At 41.5% G+C, this 22,475-nt stretch overlaps 1 protein-coding gene across 1 annotated transcript in view; it reads left to right on the forward strand.

The window, feature by feature from the left end:
* Positions 1-21,922, forward strand: part of LOC103181010 (atrial natriuretic peptide receptor 2) — a 63,064-nt gene extending 41,142 nt beyond the window's left edge. The window contains exons 14-22 of the mRNA XM_007897193.2: positions 1,217-1,372; positions 3,054-3,222; positions 7,555-7,701; positions 13,994-14,117; positions 14,844-14,912; positions 15,874-16,048; positions 16,855-16,953; positions 18,835-18,926; positions 21,473-21,922. Of these exons, the coding sequence (XP_007895384.2) occupies positions 1,217-1,372; positions 3,054-3,222; positions 7,555-7,701; positions 13,994-14,117; positions 14,844-14,912; positions 15,874-16,048; positions 16,855-16,953; positions 18,835-18,926; positions 21,473-21,535 (1,094 nt within the window). The 3' untranslated portion in view covers positions 21,536-21,922. The remainder of the gene's footprint in view (positions 1-1,216; positions 1,373-3,053; positions 3,223-7,554; positions 7,702-13,993; positions 14,118-14,843; positions 14,913-15,873; positions 16,049-16,854; positions 16,954-18,834; positions 18,927-21,472) is intronic.
* Positions 21,923-22,475: the final 553 nt, after the last annotated feature.

The raw sequence follows: 22,475 nt of genomic DNA on the forward strand, positions 1-22,475 counted from the left end.
CAATCTCTTTATATTTTGTGTGTGTTCCTAATACTGTTTTCTCCCCATATCATATACCATTCCCTATTCCAAAAGGTAAGGTAATAATGACTCAGAGGCTTTTAGCATTCCAGGCAATCATTAGGAGGGGGTGAGAGTAGATCTGCAACTACAACAACTTGCATTTATATAGTGCCCTTCATGCGGGATAGCATCCCAGAGCTCTTCATAGTGGTGGAGGCTGGCAAACAGCCATAGGGAGAAGGAGGGGCGGGGAGGTGACCATAAGCATGATCAAAAAGCATTGTGCTTACAGGATAGATCATGGGTAGGTCTAAGCCTAGGTACTAGGTCAATCTGTTGCCTGTAGTATAACTGAGGCATTAAAACTTTCATGTGGTGTCATCAAGCCACTGACTTCTTGATACTGATGCAGGTTTGTCATGGTTCAGCATGTTGCCTCGTCTTCTTTGCAGCTGTAGCATTTCTTTCAGTTGTTTTCTTGCCGCCATTTTGTTCCACATTTTGCTAACTTGGGATTTGTGATTCGCTATTCTGCAAATCCTGAGTCAGTAAATCCTGCAATATAACATTCCGGAGCCAGAAGTCACATTTCATAATTTAAATCCAGTTTACTAATATTTCATGTAGTCGTGTGTATGTTATATGGGAGCTATGCACTGTGTGTGAGTATGTGTTATGGGAATTCCTATGAGTCAGGAACTCCGGAGTTCCAGAAAGTGGGGGCAGATAGGCTGAATGCACATCCACTGATGGTGAGGTGGGTAGGGCAAGAGATGTGAAACAGGGCGGTGCCGCTGAGTAAAATGAGCGGCCGGGTTGGTATGGGTTTACAATATAAGAACCTGCAAGAAAATGGAAAATGTTTCAATTCAGCCTTCACATTTTTAAGGTTAAGATTGAATTGAAGAGTTCTCCCAAATTCCTCATAAGCTTAACATTTTAAGACAATGGGCTAAGAGCGTGAGAAATGTTGCAGTCTCCTGATGCATGCATCTGCAAGGTGAGACCAATGAATATTGGTTCTTTCAGCACTGCTTGCCTTGGGGCGCCACATTACCAACTGCACAGCATTCACCTACAGTGAGCACTTGGATCGGTAGAGCTCCAGAGAGGAGAGCAACAGGGTGTTTTTAATCGGTTCTATCCTGTACATTTTCTCTGATAACTGTAAAGAGATGATTGCTTTTAACCATTCACTCTTTCTTTGCAACAGAAAAACTTTGGACAGCACCAGAGTTAGTAAGATGGGGGCGAGCACCTCCTCAAGGTACCCAGAAAGGAGACATATACAGTTTCGGCATTATTCTTCAAGAAATTGCCTTGAGAAATGGCCCATTTTACATAGAAGGAATGGATCTCAGTCCAAAAGGTATATTTCACCTTTCAAGTATTTTTCGCCCACTGTTACATCCAGGAAAGTAATCAAAGCCCATCTTGATGAAGTGCTGTATCAATTTCATGCACTGTACAAGAACAATCATTGTTTCCAGAATATAGGTGAAAGAGTGATGACTGGAGGTTAGGTGGAACTTTGGTTTTCAGTCATATCCCTTTGGTAATTCCATCTATATAAATCATGGAGTGTCAGGCAGAAATGTAAGACATAACAGCATAAAATTCCAACTTATGTTTGATGGCTACAAGCGAGATTTGTTTGGAAATGTAATATATCTTGCAAGAAACTTACAAATCCTTCATTTCCAATGCCGAGTGGATATTAAGATAGCAGAATGTTTTGACTAACTTAGAACTGGCCCAAATGTTCTCAATGGTTGCTCTTGACGTTTATTTCCTCTGTCTGTTGCTGCCAATGGCTGGACGGCAGCTGCAAGAGTATTTTCAGCCAGGGATCCCAAGCTGAAATTCCAGTCTTGGCTCATGACCTTCCCCGGAAGTTACATAGGCTATTCAGTCCCTTGAGGCTGTTACACCATTCTATTAGATCATGGTGGATCTTTACCTCAATTCCAAATACCTGCCTTTGCCCCTTGATACCCTGACCTAACAAAAACCTATCCACCTCAGTCTTGGAAATTTGAATGGATCCAGCATCCACAGCCTTTTGGGGGAGAGAATTCCAGATTTTCACTACTCCTGATTTCACTCCTAAATGGCCTAGCTCTGATTTTAAGATTATGCCCCTTTGTTCTGGATTCTCCTACCAGAGGAAATAGTTTCTCTGTAGCTATCCTATCGAATCCCTTAATCATTTTAAGCACCTCAATCAGATTATCCCTTTACCTTCTAAACTCAAGGGAATACAAGCAAAGTTTATGCAACCTGTCCCCATAATTTAACCCTTTAAGACCTGGTATCAGTTGCTGGTATTTACTGAGTTGTCTGCTGAGCGATAATAATTTGGGGGTTATTTCTTAAAGCATTTCTAAATTAAGTTATTTATGGATTTCTTAATTAATAAACTGAGTGAGACATTCTTCTCATAATTTTTTTTGTTAGTTGGGTGCCTTACAAATATGGAATTTTTAATCTTTCAGTATCGTCCTGTCTGTGCAGGATGAATAAAGCGGAGTTTGTTTTAATCTTAGAGAGAACACAACTTCATCCCATGTCAAGTTAGGGCTATTTAATCTTTTGATGTCTCTTTAGAATTCCATCTCAGTGATAAGAAAGTGGTGTCTGAGATTAATGCAATTGGTTATGTGCTGATTATCTCTTGCCCTGAGTTGCTGAATAGAATAGAGCAGACTGTGCTTTGAGACAATGAGATAACAAAAATACCATTTTGGCTATGAGTTCAAGATTCTGGATAAAATAGCGCCAGTACAGGAAACAAACCCATGTAATCTAAGCCACTGGTATTCAACTAAAAATAAAATGTGGTAACTGGCATCACGCCTCTGCTTGCTTTCTCCTTCCTCTTTGTCCTGTCGGACTTATTACGAAGTTTCCATACTGCAATTGTTTTTGATACCACTACATTTATGAGCTTTATCCACTGCTTCAAAGGTTGACAGCATATTTGACCTTCACCATATTATAAAGGACTTTGTATTAACCAGGCATTTCACTACAAACCTTATTCGTTTCAGAAATTGTTCAGAAGGTCAGAAATGGTCAAAAGCCTTACTTCAGGCCCAGCACAGACATCAATCGCCACAGTGAAGAATTGGGCCACTTCATGGCCAGGTGCTGGGCAGAGGACCCTGCTGAGAGGCCTGATTTTAGCCAAATCAAGATCCTGATCAGAAGATTCAACAAGTAAGCCCAAGAAACATTTCAGTAGGATGATAATGACTGTATTGTTCTGGTACGAAGCTTGCTTTTAATTTGGTGCAAAAAAACCTCAATTTTTTTCCAATAGTTTTTTGTGGAGTCCTGTTGCGTATTCATTCGGGCACTTGTCTCGCAAGCAGAGACCAGGGTTCAATTCCCAGCTGGGTGAAAAGTTGGGCAAGTTTTCTTATTCCTCAGGCCTCTGTTTACCTAGTAGTAAGTAGGAACCCGGTTGTGAGCCGATTGGCGGATCGCTTTTCCGGGGGTAATAATTCCTTAGAAAATATAATAATTGAACACTCAATCCATGGCTGTTTATGGGATACTGCTGGGTGCAATTGGCCTACATGTTTCGCCCACAAAATATAGAGTCAATTCACTTTACAGTATATTCTGTGAAGTGCTTTGAGACGTCTTGAAGATATGAAAAGGCTCTGTATCAAATGCAAGGATTATTATTATATAATGACTATTATTATGTCTGCTGAGGGTATGATTTCTATTCTGGCTTTAACTTGGTGATTTCAGCGTTCTGAGATGCTACCCAGTGTAAAGGACAATATGTAAATGCAAGTTTTGTTGTTGCTGTTGTTGTTAATGATCTGATTGTCAATGTCCATCTGATTGTCCAGGCAAGTACAGAACAGAGGGAAAAGCTAGCACTAAAATAAACGTTTGCGAATCAATGAATGGCGGAAGTCAGGATTGGCTGTGAATCTTTTGTGGTCAAAATTTAAGATTGGGCCAAATTTTAGAAAATGGTTAATCTGGACTGGATCTGCGTTTTCTACAGTTCTTTTAAAGAGAGGAAATGGGAATGGAACAGATAGCTCCTGTGGGAAAGGCCAGCACCAGCACCAGACAGAATGATTCAAATCACCGCCTTATATGTTTTCATGTTATTGATTTTGAAAGAGTGAAGTAGATCCACTGGGATTCAAAGCCAGAATCAATCTGCTGATTCAAAGTCCAAAGCAACAACTGACTGGGAGACAAGGGATCAGCTGGCATATTGAATGGAATAGGATTAATGGCCCACTCTGGACTATACTTATGTACTGGTGGCTCCCCTCACTGCTGTAAACTTGATATCAATTTTTCCACTTCATGTGTCTGTAAGAACAAAAAAAAACTAGAAGGATTTGTGGTATCAGAGTGGTGTGAAAGGGAGGTTAGGTTACAGCTGCTGGAGGAAAACCCAAGATTCTTCCCTTAGGGAGAAGTTTGAACATTCCAACCTCTACCAGATAGCTTTTGCACTACTTAATGGAACAAAGTACAGTATATAACATTGTAAATGGGATTGAAAAATTAAAGCCAGAACATTTTAGGATGTATAAAGACAGAAGAACAAGAGAGACGTAGGTTTAGAGTTTCAAAGGTCAATTTCAGATCAGACAGCAGGAAGCTTTCTTTATCCAGAGGGTAATTAATAACTTGAACTGGTTGCCAGTAAGGGTGACTGGAGTCAGGATACTAGACTCGTTTAAAAAACAGGTTGAATGATCCTGGATGGGAGGATGGCAGGTGAGTGTTCAGGAAAGAGATCAGATGGACTGACAGGTCTTCTTCTTCCTCCGAACTGATCTGGTGAAGCAGTCAGGAATAGATTAATAGATTGTATCTGAGAAAAAGTTATCCCTCTCTCCCCCACCCTCCCCAAATCTGACTTATTGACTTAAGGAGTCATAAACCTCACGACAATTTAGCAAGAAGAGAAAACTACTGGGTGAAAACCATCCCTATCATTATAATAATAATCTTTGCATTTGGTATAGTGCCTTTCACGTTGTCCCAAAGTGCTTCACAGGATTTATTGGGAAGTCACTGTATATTTGTGGCAGCCCAATTTGCGCACATCAATGAAGGGGCAGCGCTCACTCCAGAAAAAAATCATGAAAATTAGAGTGTTGAAAGGATATGGGGATAGGGAAGGGCAGTGGGATTGAATGGCCATCTTACTCTGTGAGATGGGCTTAATGCATATAGATTTCTACGATTCTATGAAAACAAAAGGGCTGTTTGACCGTTTGGAAGTTCTTTGAACTTCCTGTTGCAAAGTCCAAATAAAACTGGTTAGGTTAGCTTTAACCTAAACCAACCTGGCAAATAATAAATACAGTGCTGAAAAAAAAATAGTTTCACAATTTGCTTGCATTTTTCCCACATCGAGTTGCTATTTCGTTGATTTTATTGAAACATCTTAAGCTAGACACCTCTTATTTGTATTCGATAACCACCATGCAGAATTTTCCCCCTCCTCCCAGGACTCCACTGAGGTGAATTGTTCAGGCTATTGAGGTTGCTGACACTTGACTGAGCTCCACTCCCCATTAGCAATCTCACTGAAGCATTTCTATGTGGGAGAGAGATTCTGTAAAGTGCCAGTTCCCAGCGTGCCTTTGACACAGCAGTTTTAAACTTATAGCATATTAATAAGAAAGAACTCAAAAATCAGTGAGGGCTCAGAAAGTTTATCTCTCTTTATAACTATTAACCCCTGAAGTGCCATCGACAATTTTTCTTCTCTTGGGACATTATTGGGTTGCCAGGGTAGCACTTCTGTGGCAGAGTCCTGTAGTTCAGTGGTTAGAGCACTCGCTTTGCAAGCAAGAGACCTGGGTTCAATTCCCGGCAGGGTGAAACCTTGGGCAAATTTCCTTACTCCACCTGCCTGATAATAATCTCTCAAAAAAAAATTGATTACTTCAATCCACGACTGTTTGTGGGTCGCTGCTGTGCGCAATTGGCTGCCGCATTTTGCCCACAAATGTACAGTCAATTCACTTTACAGTCTATTCTGTGAATCGCTTTTGAGACATCTAGAAGACATGTGGAGTCCTGTAGCTCAGTGGTTAGAGCACTCGCTTTGCAAGTGAGAGACCTGAGTTCAATTCCAGGCAGAGGGCGAAACCTTGGGCAAATTTCCTTACTCCACATGCCTAATAATAATCCCTCCAAAAAACCAAAAACAATAATATATTGGTCATTTTCAATCCACGACTGTTTGTGGGACATTGCTGTGCGCAATTGGCTGCCGCGTTCGCCCACAAATATACAGTCAATTCACTTTACAGTGTGTTCTGTGAAGCGCTTTGGGATGTCTTCCTGACGTGAAAAGCGCTATATCAAAATGCAAGGATTATTATTTAAAGCACTATATCGAATGCAAGGATTATTATTATTATTATGGATTAATTTCTGATTTGAGTTCAACTGGTAAGGCCTGTGATGTGATCAGATCAATTGGGTTTAGTCAGCCGAGTGTCTAAGACATGCGGAAACCCAGCACCATTTGGATTAAGAGTATCTGAACATACTGAAAGTTCAGCATATGTATGCCACCTACGCGTGGACATTTTCCTGTGTCTGGAATGCACGCACCCTGCTTACCTAATTCAGAAAGTATTAGGTGTAGGTTGACAAGAGCCAAGGGTTGGGGACCCCAGAGTGTGTGTTGGGGCACTGCTGAAGTTTAAGCTGCTTAAATCAAAGCTTGCCATTGAGAGCACTGCCTGGCAAGCTTCCCGCTGCCTGTCCAGCTAAAACAATCCTTACAGGTTTAACAAGAGCCGAGTGGGAAGAATCCCTGCCCCCAATGTAGACTGGATCCACACTGCATCACAAAGACACCTTTGTTTTCATGCTTGAAGCAATAGACAATCACTACACTTGAAGGCAATTTCTTGTAAAAATGTTTTGAGATGTGTTGACATTGCAGTTAACTGGGTTTCCACTCTGAAGCCTGCCAATGATTCATGCTGGCTGGTATGTCACCAGCAATGCCCCAAAGTACTGTATACTTGTCTGGCCTAGAAACTGGTCAATTCCACATGCCTGACTCCAGGATTGGCTGAAAAACAGTCAGGTCACCTGGGGTAGAAACCTAAATTAATCCATGTTTCTCCAAAAATTGTGATTGATCGTAAAGTATAGGCCTGCTCCAGTTCACTTTTTAATAATAATCATCTTTACATTTGGTATATCATTGCTCACGTGTGGAAGACATGTCAAAGCACTTCAGAGGATATACTGTAAAGTATAATGAGTGAACGTGCCAGCCAATTTGCACACAGCAATATCTCACAAACAGCAATGAAATGATTGACCAATTTTATCCAGGTGGGGGGAATGTTGACCAGGATTGTTAACCTCACCTAGTAGAAATATATACTCCCACTGAACAAAATGTTTAATTTACACAAGTTCAAATTTGTCACCTACGTGGTGGACTGATGGAAATAAATTGACTTTTGCATTTGTGCTGGCGGGAACGTGCCTCACCATTTACTTGTATCCTTGTATTTTCTGTTTCAGAGAGGGCAGAAGCAGTATCCTGGACAACCTGCTCTCACGGATGGAGCAGTATGCCAATAACCTGGAGAAGTTGGTAGAAGAGAGGACACAGGCCTACCTTGAGGAGAAGAGGAAAGCAGAAAATCTGCTCTATCAAATATTACCTCAGTAAGATCCCCCTGCATCGCAAAGAGCTCTTTAATTTTGCTTTTATTTTCATGTTTGACACTTTGCTGTGCGCAAATTGGCTGCTGCTTTCGCCCATAAAATACAGTTACACCACTTTACAGTATATCCTGTGAAACGCTTGGAAGCATTTTGACGATGAGATAAGATGCAATATCAAATGCAAGGGTCATTATTATAATAGCCAAGCCTTACACTTGCCATCATTTTCCTTTGATATGGGTTGATGTTATAAGTGCTAAATCAATTGTAAGGATTATTAGAATTATTATCATTTTATTATTTTGCTCTTCTTCATACATGACAGTAAACATTAAACAGTAGCACTTTTGCCTCCGGTACAGAAAATTGGGAGTTCAAGCCCCACTTTGAAACTTTGAGACACACAGTCTAATACAGTGCTGGGTTATATAATATCCCGGTAATTAACAAAAACTCTTCTGTCCTGTGTTTTATGATCGATTCTGAATGTACTCCCTCTAGATATTGGTTCATAAGCCAAGGGAAACTATTGCGTCTCCTTCTTTACTTTGATAAAAAGCATCCAGAATATTAGTCAGTGGGTTAAGATCCTTTGGTGCTGATTATTTATTTAATATTTTTTTTAGCTCTAACACAGAGCTTGATGGGGAGTGTTACCTTTAGCTCTGTGTCTACCTTACCCAATAATGTACCCAACAAAATACTGAAAGAAATAGTCTGAGACTGCTGGTTACCATAGTGCTTTCTATGAGCTTTAATCTTAAGGAGCTACACACTCCAACACAGCTTGAATCAATGATGATTTCTAACAGCTATTAAAGGTCACAAGTAAAATGAGTTTCAGTCTGCGACTCAAGACAAGAACTAAAAATTACGTGTTGCTGGCTAGAGTTAAACCTCAGCTTGTCAGCTCTGATGATTTCACATTATCAACTGGAAAGGTCCAATAGATCAGGCTTGTTAAGGCAGGGTAATGGGACACCCATGCTCAACATTTAGAACTGCCAAGCCAGATCATATGGAACTGTTTGATACAGAGTTAGCTCTGCTTTGCCCAACAATGTGAGTCATACCCAATCTCACTACCCCTGATATAAAATATTCTGTTTCCTTCGCCAGGCTTCCTTTTAGTCTCTGTTACCAATTTTATACACAATTAATCACTTGATGCTATGCATCGATGCTGTCTTGGAACTTATTTCAGGTAGCATATTTTTATTCCATCAGTGAAGGCCTCTCTCAAAACTAAGGCCCGATATGAAAAGACCTATATGCTATCATCCTGAGCCAAGTATTTCAAAATGGTGTGATCAAACACTACAACAACAACAAAATTACATTTGTATAGCGCCTTTCACGTCGGGAGGATGTCCCAAAGGCGCTGGACAGACAGACAGTTACAGACCCGAGCTGTGGATCGAGATGGGGTAGGGCAGGGGGGAAAGCAGGGATATCGAAAGCACGGTTGAAGAGGAGGGTCTTGAAGTGGGTCTTGAAGCTGGCGAGGGAGGGGGCAAGACAGAGGGACTGTGGAATGGAATTCTAGAGGGTGGGTGCAGGGTGGCGGAAGGCCCGCTCGCCGATAGTGAGGTGAGCAAGGCGGGGGACGTGAAGTAGGCCGGAGCCCGCTAAGCGGAGGGAGCGAAGAGGGTGGTAGGGTGTTAGGAAGTCGGAGAGAGAGGGGGGAGCAAACCATGGAGGGCTTTAAAGGTGAGGACCAGGATCTTGAACTGTATCCTGTGTGATGGGAAGCCAGTGGAGTTGGCCAAGAATGGGGGTGATAGGGTCACAGAGCCTAGTGCAGGAGAGGACACGGGCTGCAGAGTTCTGGATGATCTGCAGCCTGTGGAGGGAGGAGTTGGGGAGGCAGACAAGGAGTGAGTTTGCATAGTCGAGCCTCGATGTAATGAAGGCGTGTATTAGGGTTTTGGCGGCCTGCGGTGTGAGACAGTGGCAGAGCTGGGCGACGTTGCGGAGGTGGGGGAAGGCGGAGCAGGTCATGGCACAGATGTGGGGTAGAAAGGATGGTTGGGGTCAAACAAGCCCCCATTTGAGAAGATAAAGTGCAGGCGGTGTGAGAGGTATGATCAGAACCAATCAAGGACAGAGCCATGAAGGTTGAGGTGAGAGGAGAGGCGGTGGATGAGGATAGAATGGTCGACAGTATTGAAAGCAGCAGAGAGGTCAAGGAGGATGAGGAGGCAGAGGGAGCCCTGGTTGCAGATGGACAGAATGTCATTTGTCACTTTGTGTTGAGGGGTTCGAGAAGGGAGTGGCGGGAGAGGAAGGAGTGAAGCTGAGAATCAACAACTCGTTCCAGTACCTTGGAGAGGAACAGGAGGTTGGCGATGCGACAGTAGTTAGGGAACAGAGAAGAGTCCAGGGAGGGTTTTTAAGGATAGGAGTGATGATAGCGGTTTTTAAAGGGGTGGGAACAGTACCAGAGGACAGGGAGAGGTTAACTATGTCAGTGAGTAGAGGGGCAAGGAGGTGGGGCTGGGAGGTAAGGAGGGGGATAGGGATGGGGTCGAGGGAGCAGGTGGTGGATTTCATACGGGTTATGGTGGTGATGAGAGGAGGGGGCGACAGGTTCAAAGGTGTGGAGGGAGGGGTGGGTAGGGGCTGGGGTGGAAGGAGTAGATGGGAAGGATGTTGCAGTGGCAGAGGCAGCTGAGCAGATTCCCTCAACTTTGGATTTGAGGAAGCCCAGCATCGCCTCGCAGTTGGCATTTGAGGTGAGGATGGGTGAGGCGTGAGAGGGTGGGCGGAGGAGTCAGTTCGTGATGGAGAAAAGGAACCTGGGGTTGTCCTCCATCTCCAAGATTATCCAAGAATAGGCAATAGAATACAGATATATCTACAACTATGCGATATATGTGAAAAGTTCAACAATACTTCCACTTTTAAACATCCGAGTACTACTAGAAGCATGTTGACTTTGTAGTTTGATAGCTCCTAGTTATTATCATGTACATATTCTGAAAAAAACCTAAAAACTCATTAAGAGCGAGAAAAAGGAGTTTGAGGGTAAGCTAACTAGAAACATTAAGTCAGATTGTAAAAGTTTTTACAAATACATTAAGAGTAATAGGCTAGTGAGGGTAAATGTAGGTCCACTTCAGTCAGAGACTAGAGAAGTTGTAATGGGGATAAAGACATGGCAGAGTCCCTAAATGGGTACTTTGCATCTGTCTTCACCCTAGAAAACACAAGTCTGCCAACAATAGAGATGCACCAAGGGGTTAAGGACAGGGAGCAACGTAGGGAAATTTTCATTAGTAGAGAATTGGTGCTAGGATGACTGTTAGGACTCAAAAGTGACAAATCCCCTGGTCCGGATGGCTTGCACCCCAGGCGTTTAAAAGAGGTAGCTTATGAGATAGTGGAGGCCTTGTGTCTGATCTTCCAAAATTCCTTGGATTCTGGAACAGTCTCCATGGATTGGAAGATTGCAAATGTCACACCATTATTTAAAAAAGGTGGAAAGGAAAAGATGGGGAACTATAGGCCAGTTAGTCTCACATCAGTGATAGGAAAAATTTTAGAATCATTGATTAAGGATGTGGTAGTGCGGTATTTAGAGGAGCACAATATAATTAGGCCAAGTCAACATAGCTTTACAAAAAGGAAGTCATGTTTGACAAATCTCATAGAATTTTTTGAGGATATTTCGAGTAAACTAGATAAGGGTGATGTGGTCTATTTGGACTTCCAGAAGGCATTCGATAAGGTGCCGCATAAAAGGTTAGTCCAAAAGATAGGGGCCCATGGAATTGGGGGGAGCATATTAACGTGGATTGGGGAATGGTTAACGGGTAGGAAACAAAGAGTAGGGATAAACGGGTCCTTTTCAGATTGGTGGGATGTGACTAGTGGAGTGCCACAAGGATCGGTCCTTGGGCCTCAGCTATTTACCATCTACATCAATGATCTAGCTGAGGACATCGAAGTTAATATATCTAAATTCGCAGATGACAGAAAACTAGGAGGAAGTGTCAAGACAGAGGATGACATTAAAAAAATGCAGCGCGACATAGATAGGTTAGGTGATTGGGCAGGTAGGTGGCAGATGAAGTATAATGTAGGGAAGTGCAAAGTCATCCACCTAGGTAGCAAAAACAGTAGAGCGGGTTATTTTTTAGAAGGGGAGAGATTGGAATGTGTTAGTGTCCAGAGGGACTTGGGTGTCTTGTACACCAATCACAGAAAGTTAGTCTGCAGATGCAGCAGCAATTAGGAAGTTGAACAGTATGTTAGCATTCATTATGAAAGGATTAGAGTATAGGAGTAGGGAAGTCTTGCTGCAACTGTATGGACCACACCTGGAATACCGTGTGCAGTTTTGGTCTCCTTATTTAAGGAAGGATGTACTTGCCTTGGAGGGGGTGCAGCATAGATTTACTAGGTTAGTACCAGGGCTGAAGGGGATGAGTTACGAGGATAGGCTGACCAATTTGGGCCTACACTCTTGAGAATATAGAAGAATTAGAGGGGATCTTATAGAAACCTATAAGATCATCAAAGGGCATGATAGAGTAGATAGTGGGAGATTATTTCCCCTGGTTGGAGAAACTAAAACCAGGGGTCACAACCTTAAAATCAGAGGCCAGCCCTTTCGCACTGAGTTGAGGAAGAACTTCTTCACTCAAAGGGTGGTGAAAGTATGGAGCTCACTACCCCAAAGGACTGTTGACGCTCAGTCCTTGAACATATTCAAGACTGAGATAGATATGTTTCTTTTTGCAAAAGGGATTAAGGGATATGGGGAAAGGCAGGGTTATAGTATTAGCTGAAGTTAGATTAGAAGATCAGCCATGATTGAATAGCGCGGCAGGCTCAAAGGGCCGAATGGCCTACTCCTACATGTTATGTTATGTTACGTTAATTGCCAACCTAGCAAGATTACTACTAGTGCAGTGTAAATGCTATGATTCCCCCCAAAATGCAAGGCTCTATCAGATACAATATGATCCTTGAGTTGATTATTATGGACTGAGCAGTAACTGTGTGGCCTGCAAATATTTTGCTTTCACTTCAGGCAAAATTGCTGTAATGTTAAACAGTTTTGGTCAAAGTAAATCGGACATTAATACAGTCTACTCTATCACAATTAAAGGGGTGTATGTGAAAAATCTTATAAGAAATAGGAAAAAGCTTTTTATAAAGTCATTGCCTTTTTAAAAAGATAATACTTTTGACTTAAACATATCAGGGAATCAATGGCATTTCAGCAGTGTGCATTTTGAAGATTTACTGTACAGGGATACAGTTAAAATGGTTTAAGGATTAATAAAGCACTCAGTGAAGCTGCAATGCCTTTGTGTCGCATTTGTAGCTTAATTGAAAATATTTTTCTTTTCGCCATCAATACATGTTCTGCGGATCCTAATACCATCAATGACTATGTAAGACTTAAACCATTAACATCCCATTTATTATTCGGGAAAGTTATGTTATCTTACTCACACCAGGCTGCACAAGCCTGTCACCCCATCCTCGCCCAATTCCATTGGCTCCCCATTTCCCAGGCGATCAAGTTCAAGATCCTAACGTTAAATCCTTACATGGTCTTTCCCCGTTCTACATCTGCTACATTTGTGACCTACTAACCCAACCAACCCAGCCAATCCCTCCCTTCAGTGGGCACTGACCTGCTTGACATCCCCTGGCACACCATTGGTTTTCAAGCTTTCAGCATTTCTGCCTCCCACTCTCTGAATGTTTATCCCAGAGTCCCTTCAAATCACTCCTTCCCTCACATCCTTTATGGTCTGCCTCAAGATCTTCCTCTTTGAGCCTGCTTTCTACCATCTTCAAATACAGAGAAGATATGGTTTCAAGCAGGATTGTAATATGTGGTGTCCTGTAGCTCAGTGGTTAGAGCATTTGCTTTGCAAGAGAGAGACCTGGGTTAAATTCTCGGCAGGGCAAAACCTTGTGTAAGTTTCCTTACTCCACAAGCCTGATGATAATCCCTCAAAAAAAAATAATAAATTGGTCATTTCAATCCACGATTATTTGTGGGACACTGCTGTGCACAATTGGCTGCCTCATTTTGCCCACAAATATATAGTCAATTCACTTTACAGTCTATTCTGTGAAGCGCTTAGAGACGTCGAGAAGACATGCGAGGATTATTATTATTATACTGCATGTTGATTTGATGTTCTGAGATACATTTAGATTGATGAAGACGCAAATGCCTAATCATCCATGTTCTGTATATCGGATTTTATGATGTAAAGTGTTTGTGACTTGCACTCAGTTAAAACTTCATCACTCTTTGTTACAGCTCTGTGGCGGAACAGCTGAAGTGGGGCGAGACAGTACAAGCAGAGGCATTTGACAGTGTCACAATTTATTTCAGTGATATCATCGGCTTCACTTCCATGTCTGCGGAGAGCACGCCTCTGCAGGTACAGCCTCAACAAAAGAGCACTCAGTATTGGCACCAACACAAATTTCACTTCAGAAAGAATAAATATTTTTACAACTTTCTGTAATTCAGCGTAAATCAGAACCCAAGTATGTACCTTACATTTTGTATGTGTGTATGTACCTTACATTTTAAGCCAAGGTCTAGACCCAGTGGAATTTAGCATTAAATGTGTTAATGTCACATTTCAGAGCTTCTTTAATAAAGTCTTTAATTTTGAAGTAGTTTTGCTTTTAAGTTACAATAATTTGATATAGTGCCTTTTATATCAGGAGGCCATCTCAAAGTGCTTCACAGAATATACTGTGAAGTGTGTAGTGACCTTGTGTTGTGTAGAAAAACACAAATTCAACATATTTATCAGTTTCGACCCAATAGTGCCTTTCATAACAGATGAATGTTTCAAAAATGTGTGTCTTTAGAACTATAGAAATTGATAGCACGGAAGAAGGTCATTTGGCCCACTGTGCCTGTGCTGGCTCTTTTAAAAGCAATCATTTCAGTCCTCATACCCCTACTATTCTAATAATCCTAATAATCTAAAAATACACAGTCAATCTACTTTACAATATATTCTGTGAAGCGTTTTGAAATATCTCAGCGCTATATCAAATGCAACGCTAATTACTTTTCATTTCTTCACCATTTCTTATTTCTACCGAGTATTGCTTAATTCGGTTTCAAGATAGTTCTTTTGTTTTTGCAGGTGGTGACCTTACTGAATGACCTTTACACCTGTTTTGATGCTATTATTGACAACTTTGATGTCTATAAGGTGTGTATGTACCTTACATTTTAAACAGCGGCAGAATGTTTAAAACTTATATGTAATAATGCTTGCATTTGATAAAATACTTTGAAACCTTTGAGATCTTGAAACATTTCAAAGTACTTCATACAATAAATTGGATTCACCTGAAGTGATTGCTCTCCTGTGGGGAGATGCACAGCTAAACGTTCCCACCAGCATCAAACAAATAACAATAAGATTTCCTATGAGCAAATTGGCTGCTGCATTTGCTTAAAATGGACACATTCATTACATGGTACAGTAAATCTCGACCACTGATCGTGGAGCAGGTGGAATGGAGGACATGAAGCAGGCTGGTGCCCGCTGAGCTGAGGGGAACATTGCTCTAGTTACTGCTGGTTAATCAGAGCAGCTCCATTTATACGACTGTTCCCTATGCTCTTATGACTCCAGTTGGTGGGTTTCACTCATACAGATCGAAGTATAAATAATGTGATTAACTCAAAAAATCTGACAACTGAAATTCCACATGGTCCGATGGCTCAGGATTGTGGGGAATTCTTAAATTTGGTTGTTTTTCCAGAAGTCCTTAAAAAGAACCGGCTTCCAAATTAAGACTGAATTTAAGATTTTCCATCATTCCACGCATTATCTTAAATTTTAAGACAAAATGGTCTTACTGACTTGGACTAAGTGCAATTTAGGAGCTGAAGTGAGGAAATTCTTTGCAATGTCTTCCCCACACATCTCCTTATTTGTCTGTGTGTACAGCCTTGTGTGTGTACATAGAAATGCCTTATTTTACTGAACTGGAGGAGCTTCCATCTTTAACAGTAACGTGAATTTATATAATATCCTTCACGGGTCTCAGAACATTGCACAACGGTGGAGTTGGACACTGAGCGAGGGAGAGGTGGCTACAGGCGCGGTCAAAGACAAGTGGAGACAAATTAAAGACAAATTAACACATTTATTTTCTTATCAGGTGGAAACCATTGGAGATGCCTACATGGTTGTCTCAGGCCTTCCTGTAAGGAATGGTAAACTCCATGCCCGGGAATCTGCCCGAATGTCCTTAGCGTTGCTTGAAGCAGTCAGATCATTTAAAATACAGCACAGACCCAATGACCAGCTGAAGCTACGAATAGGAATGCACACTGGTAAGTTTTAGGTGTTGGCCTGGTTGAGCAGCACTCCTATCTCTGAGTTAGAAGTTCAAGATCCTCGTCCTCACTTTTAAAGCTCTCCATGGTCTTGCTCCTGCCTGTCTCTGCGACCAACTAAATTATTACTGATCTGTCCGCTCCCTCCACTTGGCAAGCCCTGGTCTGCTCTGTGTCCCCTGTGCTGCCCGTTCAACCATCAGTGGTTGGGCCTTCAGCCTTTCTAACCCAGCCTCTGGAACTCCATCCCAGAACCTCTCCACCTCACGTCCTCCCTTGCCTTCTTGAAGATGCAGCACAGGACCTTTCTCTTTGACCGTACCTTCGGTCACCCTCCTACCTCGAGTCCCCCTTGCCCTCTACACCTCTTGACACTAACTCCTAGCTCAGGTGCAAACCCTTCACTGTCCAGCACCTAGGGATGTGCTCCTGATATGAAAGGCGCTATATAAATGGAATTTGTTGTTGTTGTTGCTGGATGTGTCTAGGCTGACACTCGAATACAGTGCTGCGGAACACTGCACTGTTATAGGAGGTATTCAGAAGGACTGGTCAGTTGGGGGGGAGAAGGTGACCAGGTCCAAAAGATAGGTCTTGAGGTGGATTTTGAGGCAGGCAGGGAGGGAGCAAGTCGGATTGAATTCCAGAAGGAGAAGGAGGCAGAATGGCAGAGTTAAAACTCACTGACCAGCAGTGCAGTGGATGGGCAGAGGACTTGAAGCAAGCAAAACAAACATTGGTTTCATTTATCTCACTTACTAAATCCCCCAATAAGTTTAAAAATGTCTTTTCTTTTTCCTCAGGTCCAGTGTGCGCGGGGGTTGTTGGCTTAAAAATGCCTCGCTATTGTTTATTTGGAGACACGGTTAATACAGCATCTCGTATGGAATCTACTGGAGAGGGTAGGTGGTGCCGTTAAGAAAGTGGTTAATTAACAAGCAGATCTACAAGCGAGATCTTCAGGAGGAACTTCTTTCCATAATGGGCAGTGAGAATGTGGAACTTAGTGCCAGATTAAATTTAAGAGGAAATTCAATCCATTCATGAATGGAGAGGGAATAGAGGGGTACAGGAAAGGGTATCAAGATGAGTGGCGGCTCATGTGAAGTGAAAACACCAGCTTTTGCTTGTTGAGCTGAATGTCTTGTTTCAGTGCTGTAATAGTTTATAGTAATTCTATATAATTAAGCTATTAAAAAGAACAGAGTGAGAAGAACCCCTTTTTTACCAAATGAAATGCTTTGGATCACTACAATAAAACGGCAAGATACTTCTCAATGTTGTCACACAAGGAGGTTCAATCTGTTATCAACTGTCTTTGGTCATTCGCTTCACAGCTATTTGTGGGATATTGCTGAGCATTAATTGGCTTCCGTGTGAAGCGTGTTGCATCTGCATCTATTACTCTCTGAAATTAGGTAAGCAGAGTGCATCCCTCCGAAGAGAGAGTGTACATCCCTTTCCAGATACAGGGAATCTTCCATGCATAGTTGGCATACATATTAGAACTTTCAAAAGGCAAAATACTGCAGATGCAGGAAATCTGAAACAAAAACAAGTCGCTGGGATCACTCAGCGTGGCAGGCAGCATCTATGGAGAGACAAAATTGAGTTGTATTCCTCTCTCCATAGATGCTGCCTGACCTGCTGAGTGTTTCCAGCGAATTCTGTTTTTATTGTGGAATTCTCAGTCTGGTTTGGACAAAGCAAGGTTTCTGCAGGTATCAGACACCCGGTTGATCAAGAAAGAAATTTTAACATTCACAGCTCCTTAGAAAGAATTAATTATTTCCAATGCTGCTTCATCTTTGTGTGGCCTGTGTTTTTGAATGCGTGTCACAGCTTGAAGTATTCTATTCAGGGTCACAAGCTCGCTTTTTGTGCAGCAAAAATAAATTAAATTGCTTGTAGGAAAGAGTAACGAAAACAAAACTGGACTGTTTTGAGAAGAGCCACTTGCACCCAATTCTTCACTGTTTATCCTGAAGAATAAAGCATTTTGGTCCAAAGTTCTGTACTTAAATTGGGATCTTTTATGTCCCCCGATGGAATTTGACCACAAAAAATCTCTCCAAAGTATGTTGTAATTCAAACATATAAGAATGTTTTACAATCACTTCATGGTAAGCTGCCACAATCGAGCCTTGCATTGTATTTTTATTTACAAACCCCTGCTTCCTTGAAAGCTGACCTATGGCACAGATTAATAGTATTTTGCAACCTCTCCTTGCAAATAAATTGCGAAAGGCTGCAAAAAAATGACTCCAGTAGGCCAGAATTTGGAAGAATTGTTTGCTGTTCTGATGTTAGATTTGGAGGACGTTCCTAAAATATTATATATGCAAAAAATCTCAACACAAAACAAAGCACTGGAGCTAAGAAACCTGCCAATTGATGTTAGTTCACATGATACCAGTTTATCTCCCTTTTTGTTTACTCTGCCGTATATAAAATGCAATCAATGACAAGCCATGTGGTTTTAGTTGGTTAGACAATGTACACTATGAGGTCCCAAACCTTCACTCTTGCCAACCTGTTCCTAGTGCTTTCTATAATTAGCTAAGCAGGATGTGTCCCTCCAGGGAGAGTGCACATTCTATTCCAACAATCTGTATCTGGGATTTCCATGTGTAGGTGGAATATATGGAAATTTCAACTTGGTCTGGATACCCTTAAGTATTGTGATGGGTTTCCACATGGATCAAACACTATTAATATTGTTGATTGTCCTACCTTGTCTGTACTGATTGCCCACATTTTCTCTCCCTTCCTTTTTTTTGTAGCCTTGAAAATCCACGTATCCTCGGCAACCAAAAGCGTTCTGGATGAGTTTGGAAGTTTTGAACTGGATCTCCGTGGAGATGTGGAAATGAAGGTACAATTTATAGTCGGTTTGGTTCCCAGCAACATTTTTATTGGAACTTTTATTGAGCCAAGCAGTTGTTTGCATCACCAGTGGGAAGACATCCATCATGACTAATTTTAAAGCATTATTCATTTCTTTTATCTTTGATGTGCGAAATGCTTAAATATTTTAAATGGAACCACTTGCTTTTAATTCGTAAACAAGAAAATTGGTCTTTAACAACCCACACCACTGATTAATTAATGTGCGAAAGATTGAATCCTTGTGGAATTAATTAAATATACAATCTCTACATAATATATAGTCCCCTTCACACGGGAAACGTCTTGGGGTGCTTAACAGTGGTGTGACACTGAGCTGGAAAGAGTGGGAAAGCATGGTTGAAGAGGGAGGTCTTCAGGTGTGAGTTGAAGATGGGCAAAGAGCGGGCAAGATGGAAATATTGAGGCAGGGATTTCCAGAGATTCGGGGCACATTGGCTGAAACTACAACCACACAATCGTCACATTCACATACACACACGTTCCTGAATGTGTCAGTCGGCATATGAATCACTTAAAATGTCCAGGTTGCATTCCAATCCCTGCTGTGTGAGTTAGTGCTAGGCAGGGAAGCAATGGGGCTACTACAACTAGCTTCAGCACCCGAAGCAAAACAAACCAAAGGAAGATTTTGGTCAGAGTGATATCCTTGGACTCCTGCTGGCATACAAATGTGTGCACTGGCACCTTCCATTGGCTTCAGGAGTGGAAGGGAAAGAAGAAGTTGTGGAAGGAACAAAAACATTCAGCTCATCAAAGCAACTTGTTTTATAGAGTTTGCACAGTATGTCAAATCCTGTTGGGTTGGGTAGCATTATGAATCAGGGCTTTTTCCCTTAGATGCTTGTGTTTTGTGCAGGCTAGATTGGTGAGATGAAAAGTTCCTCTCTCTGCTGTCTGAGGAGTTCTCCCATGTAAAGTCTTCCAACAATCTCAACCCAATTCCAAACGGCCCACATTGCTAATCTGGCTGCACTTCAGGTCATGACGATCGACATTCGAGAAGCTATAAGGATGGCTATTGTGAGAAATGAAATTAAAACTGTGCTGGTGCAATAGCAATGCTCTTTGGAGGATTTGCTCACATTTTGGAATAAACCAGAGGGAGGAAGCTTTGTTCTTTGTCTGTCTGCTTTAAGGGATTAGAGGAACTAGACTTATTTTAATTGGAACAGAGAAGGTTGAGGGGTGATTTGAAAGAGGCCCTTAAAATTAAGAAGCGTTTTGATGGAGTAGAATGTGAGAGATTATTTCCATTATTTCAGTCAGTGACTAGGGGCATCTATTTAAGATCGTTAGCAAGGTAGCAAAAGAGGGAGGTTAGGAGCAATATTTTTACATGGAGAGTTGTCAGGGTGTGGAATGTTCTGCCAAGTGCAGGATTCGAGGCAGAAAACATATTAGCTTTCAAGAGAGAACTAGATAGATAACTAATGTCAAGCGCTCTGAGACTCTACCCTGACGCCTTCATCTGTGCTGTAAAATGTCTGTGTTTCTAAGGATGACCTGGATGAGCCTGATGCTGACCTTGAGTGTCCAAAACATTAACTTTCTCAGCTTAATGACTAACCCGCCCTCATAAAACATATTTAGAGGGATTAATCAGTAATACTGCTCACTTGGGACATGAGGTCTTGATCTGAAAGTTTTCCAATGGTCTCAGTGGATTTTATTTAGCTCTGCTTTGGGCCCATGACCAGGAAGGAAGTGAAGACAATGTCAACCCTTATATGATTATTTCTTCTCAGCTGTTGCTTGTCAACTGAGCGAATCAATGTGAATGCAGACGAGGAGTGCAATTGAATTACGCAGACTTTAATTCTGTTGTTTAGTTCAGCTTTAGTGTTTTTTGTTCAGAGTGCAATTAATAGCTGGAACAGGTTGCCAGGAAGGGGGAATGGGGTTGAAGCCGGGACACCAGACTCAATTAAAAAGCAGCTTGATGCTGTGATGGGAGGAAGGTGGGTATTCTGGAGGGATGAAACCAGATGGACCGAAGGAACTTCTTCATCCAAAGCAATCTTGTTAGGTCTAATTATTGACTGGCATAAACCAAATTCCTCATGTTGATTGCCACTCCTCTGCCCCCCAACCCCTCGCTGTTGAAACTGACCTGCTGCGCATCCCCTGACCCCTCTGCACTACCATCAGACCGATCTTGTAAGGTCTAATTATTGATTGTCAATGAAGCATTTGCTTTTAACTTGTAAACAAGAAAAATGATCATTAGCACCCACACCACTAATTAGTTAATGTGCAAAAGATTGAATCTTGGTGGATTTCATTAAAAATTACAACCTCTACATGATATATAGCGGTCAACGAGGTAAGTCAAAGACGGGATTTGGGGGAATGTGAAATAAAAACAGGAAATGCACAGGAAGCCAATTTGTCAGAGTCAGAATCGTAGCTCGTACAGCACAGATAGAGGCTATCAGAGATATATGAGTTAACAACTCAAGCATGACCTTTCACCAGTGAAGTGAGTGACCTTTGCTCTGTTTTCTTTTGAAGGGTAAAGGCAAAATGAGGACATATTGGCTGCTCGGCGAGAGAAAACATGTTCTCGACATCTGAAGGAAAAATCAGTATGTGAGTTGCCTGCACAGTATTATACTGCAGAGCAGTGATTGTTAAAGCTACAGTTTTATTTGTTCCAAAAATAAACTTTGGCTATGTTGATTTCTGGAGAACAGATCTTATGCAAAATATCAGTAGCATAGAAGTATTCCGGGTATGTTTTATACCTGAGCAAAGCTGCAAAATATGTCATTTTTATTAAGATCTTTTTCTTCTAAGTGAATACTTTTCAACAATAAACCCTTATTTTTTGTGCTTTCTATATTAAGATTTATATAATGTGTTTGAGAAGATATGTAAATATATTTTCCCCTTCTACAAGCTGTATATACTGTGTATCAAGATATTGCTAAATATTTTGTTCAAATAAACCCAATAAAAACCTGCCTGATCATCATTTCATTTAAGTGCTAGGTATACCTATATGCAAAACACAGTCAATCCACTCTACAATATATTCTGTGAGGCACTTTGAGACGTCTCAATGACACGATAATAATAATAATAATAATAATCCTTGCATTTGATATAGCGCTTTTCACGTCGGGAGGACGTCCCAAAGCGCTTCACAGAACACACTGTAAAGTGAATTGACTGTATATTTGTGGGCGAACGCGGCAGCCAATTGTGCACAGCAATGTCCCATAAACAGTCGTAGATTGAAAATGACCAATTTATTATTGTTTTTGGTTTTGGAGGGATTATTATTATCTTTTTAGACAAAGTATTTTAGACAAAGTATAACTACACTTTGTCTAAAATACTCTGAATTATAGCTAAAGTGAACATGTTTTGGCAATAGAGTAGGTCAGATATGGTTAACAGCTAACACTATGAAGCCATGAAAATAGTACAAAGTACACCATGTTCTAAAATCTAGTGATTGTCCCCCTTGGGGGGGAAATGGGAGTTTTGGAACTAAAATGGCTCCAAAGGT

This window comes from Callorhinchus milii, unplaced genomic scaffold (assembly GCF_018977255.1).
Source record: "Callorhinchus milii isolate IMCB2004 unplaced genomic scaffold, IMCB_Cmil_1.0 Scaffold1, whole genome shotgun sequence".
Classification (NCBI taxonomy): Eukaryota; Metazoa; Chordata; class Chondrichthyes; order Chimaeriformes; family Callorhinchidae; genus Callorhinchus; species Callorhinchus milii.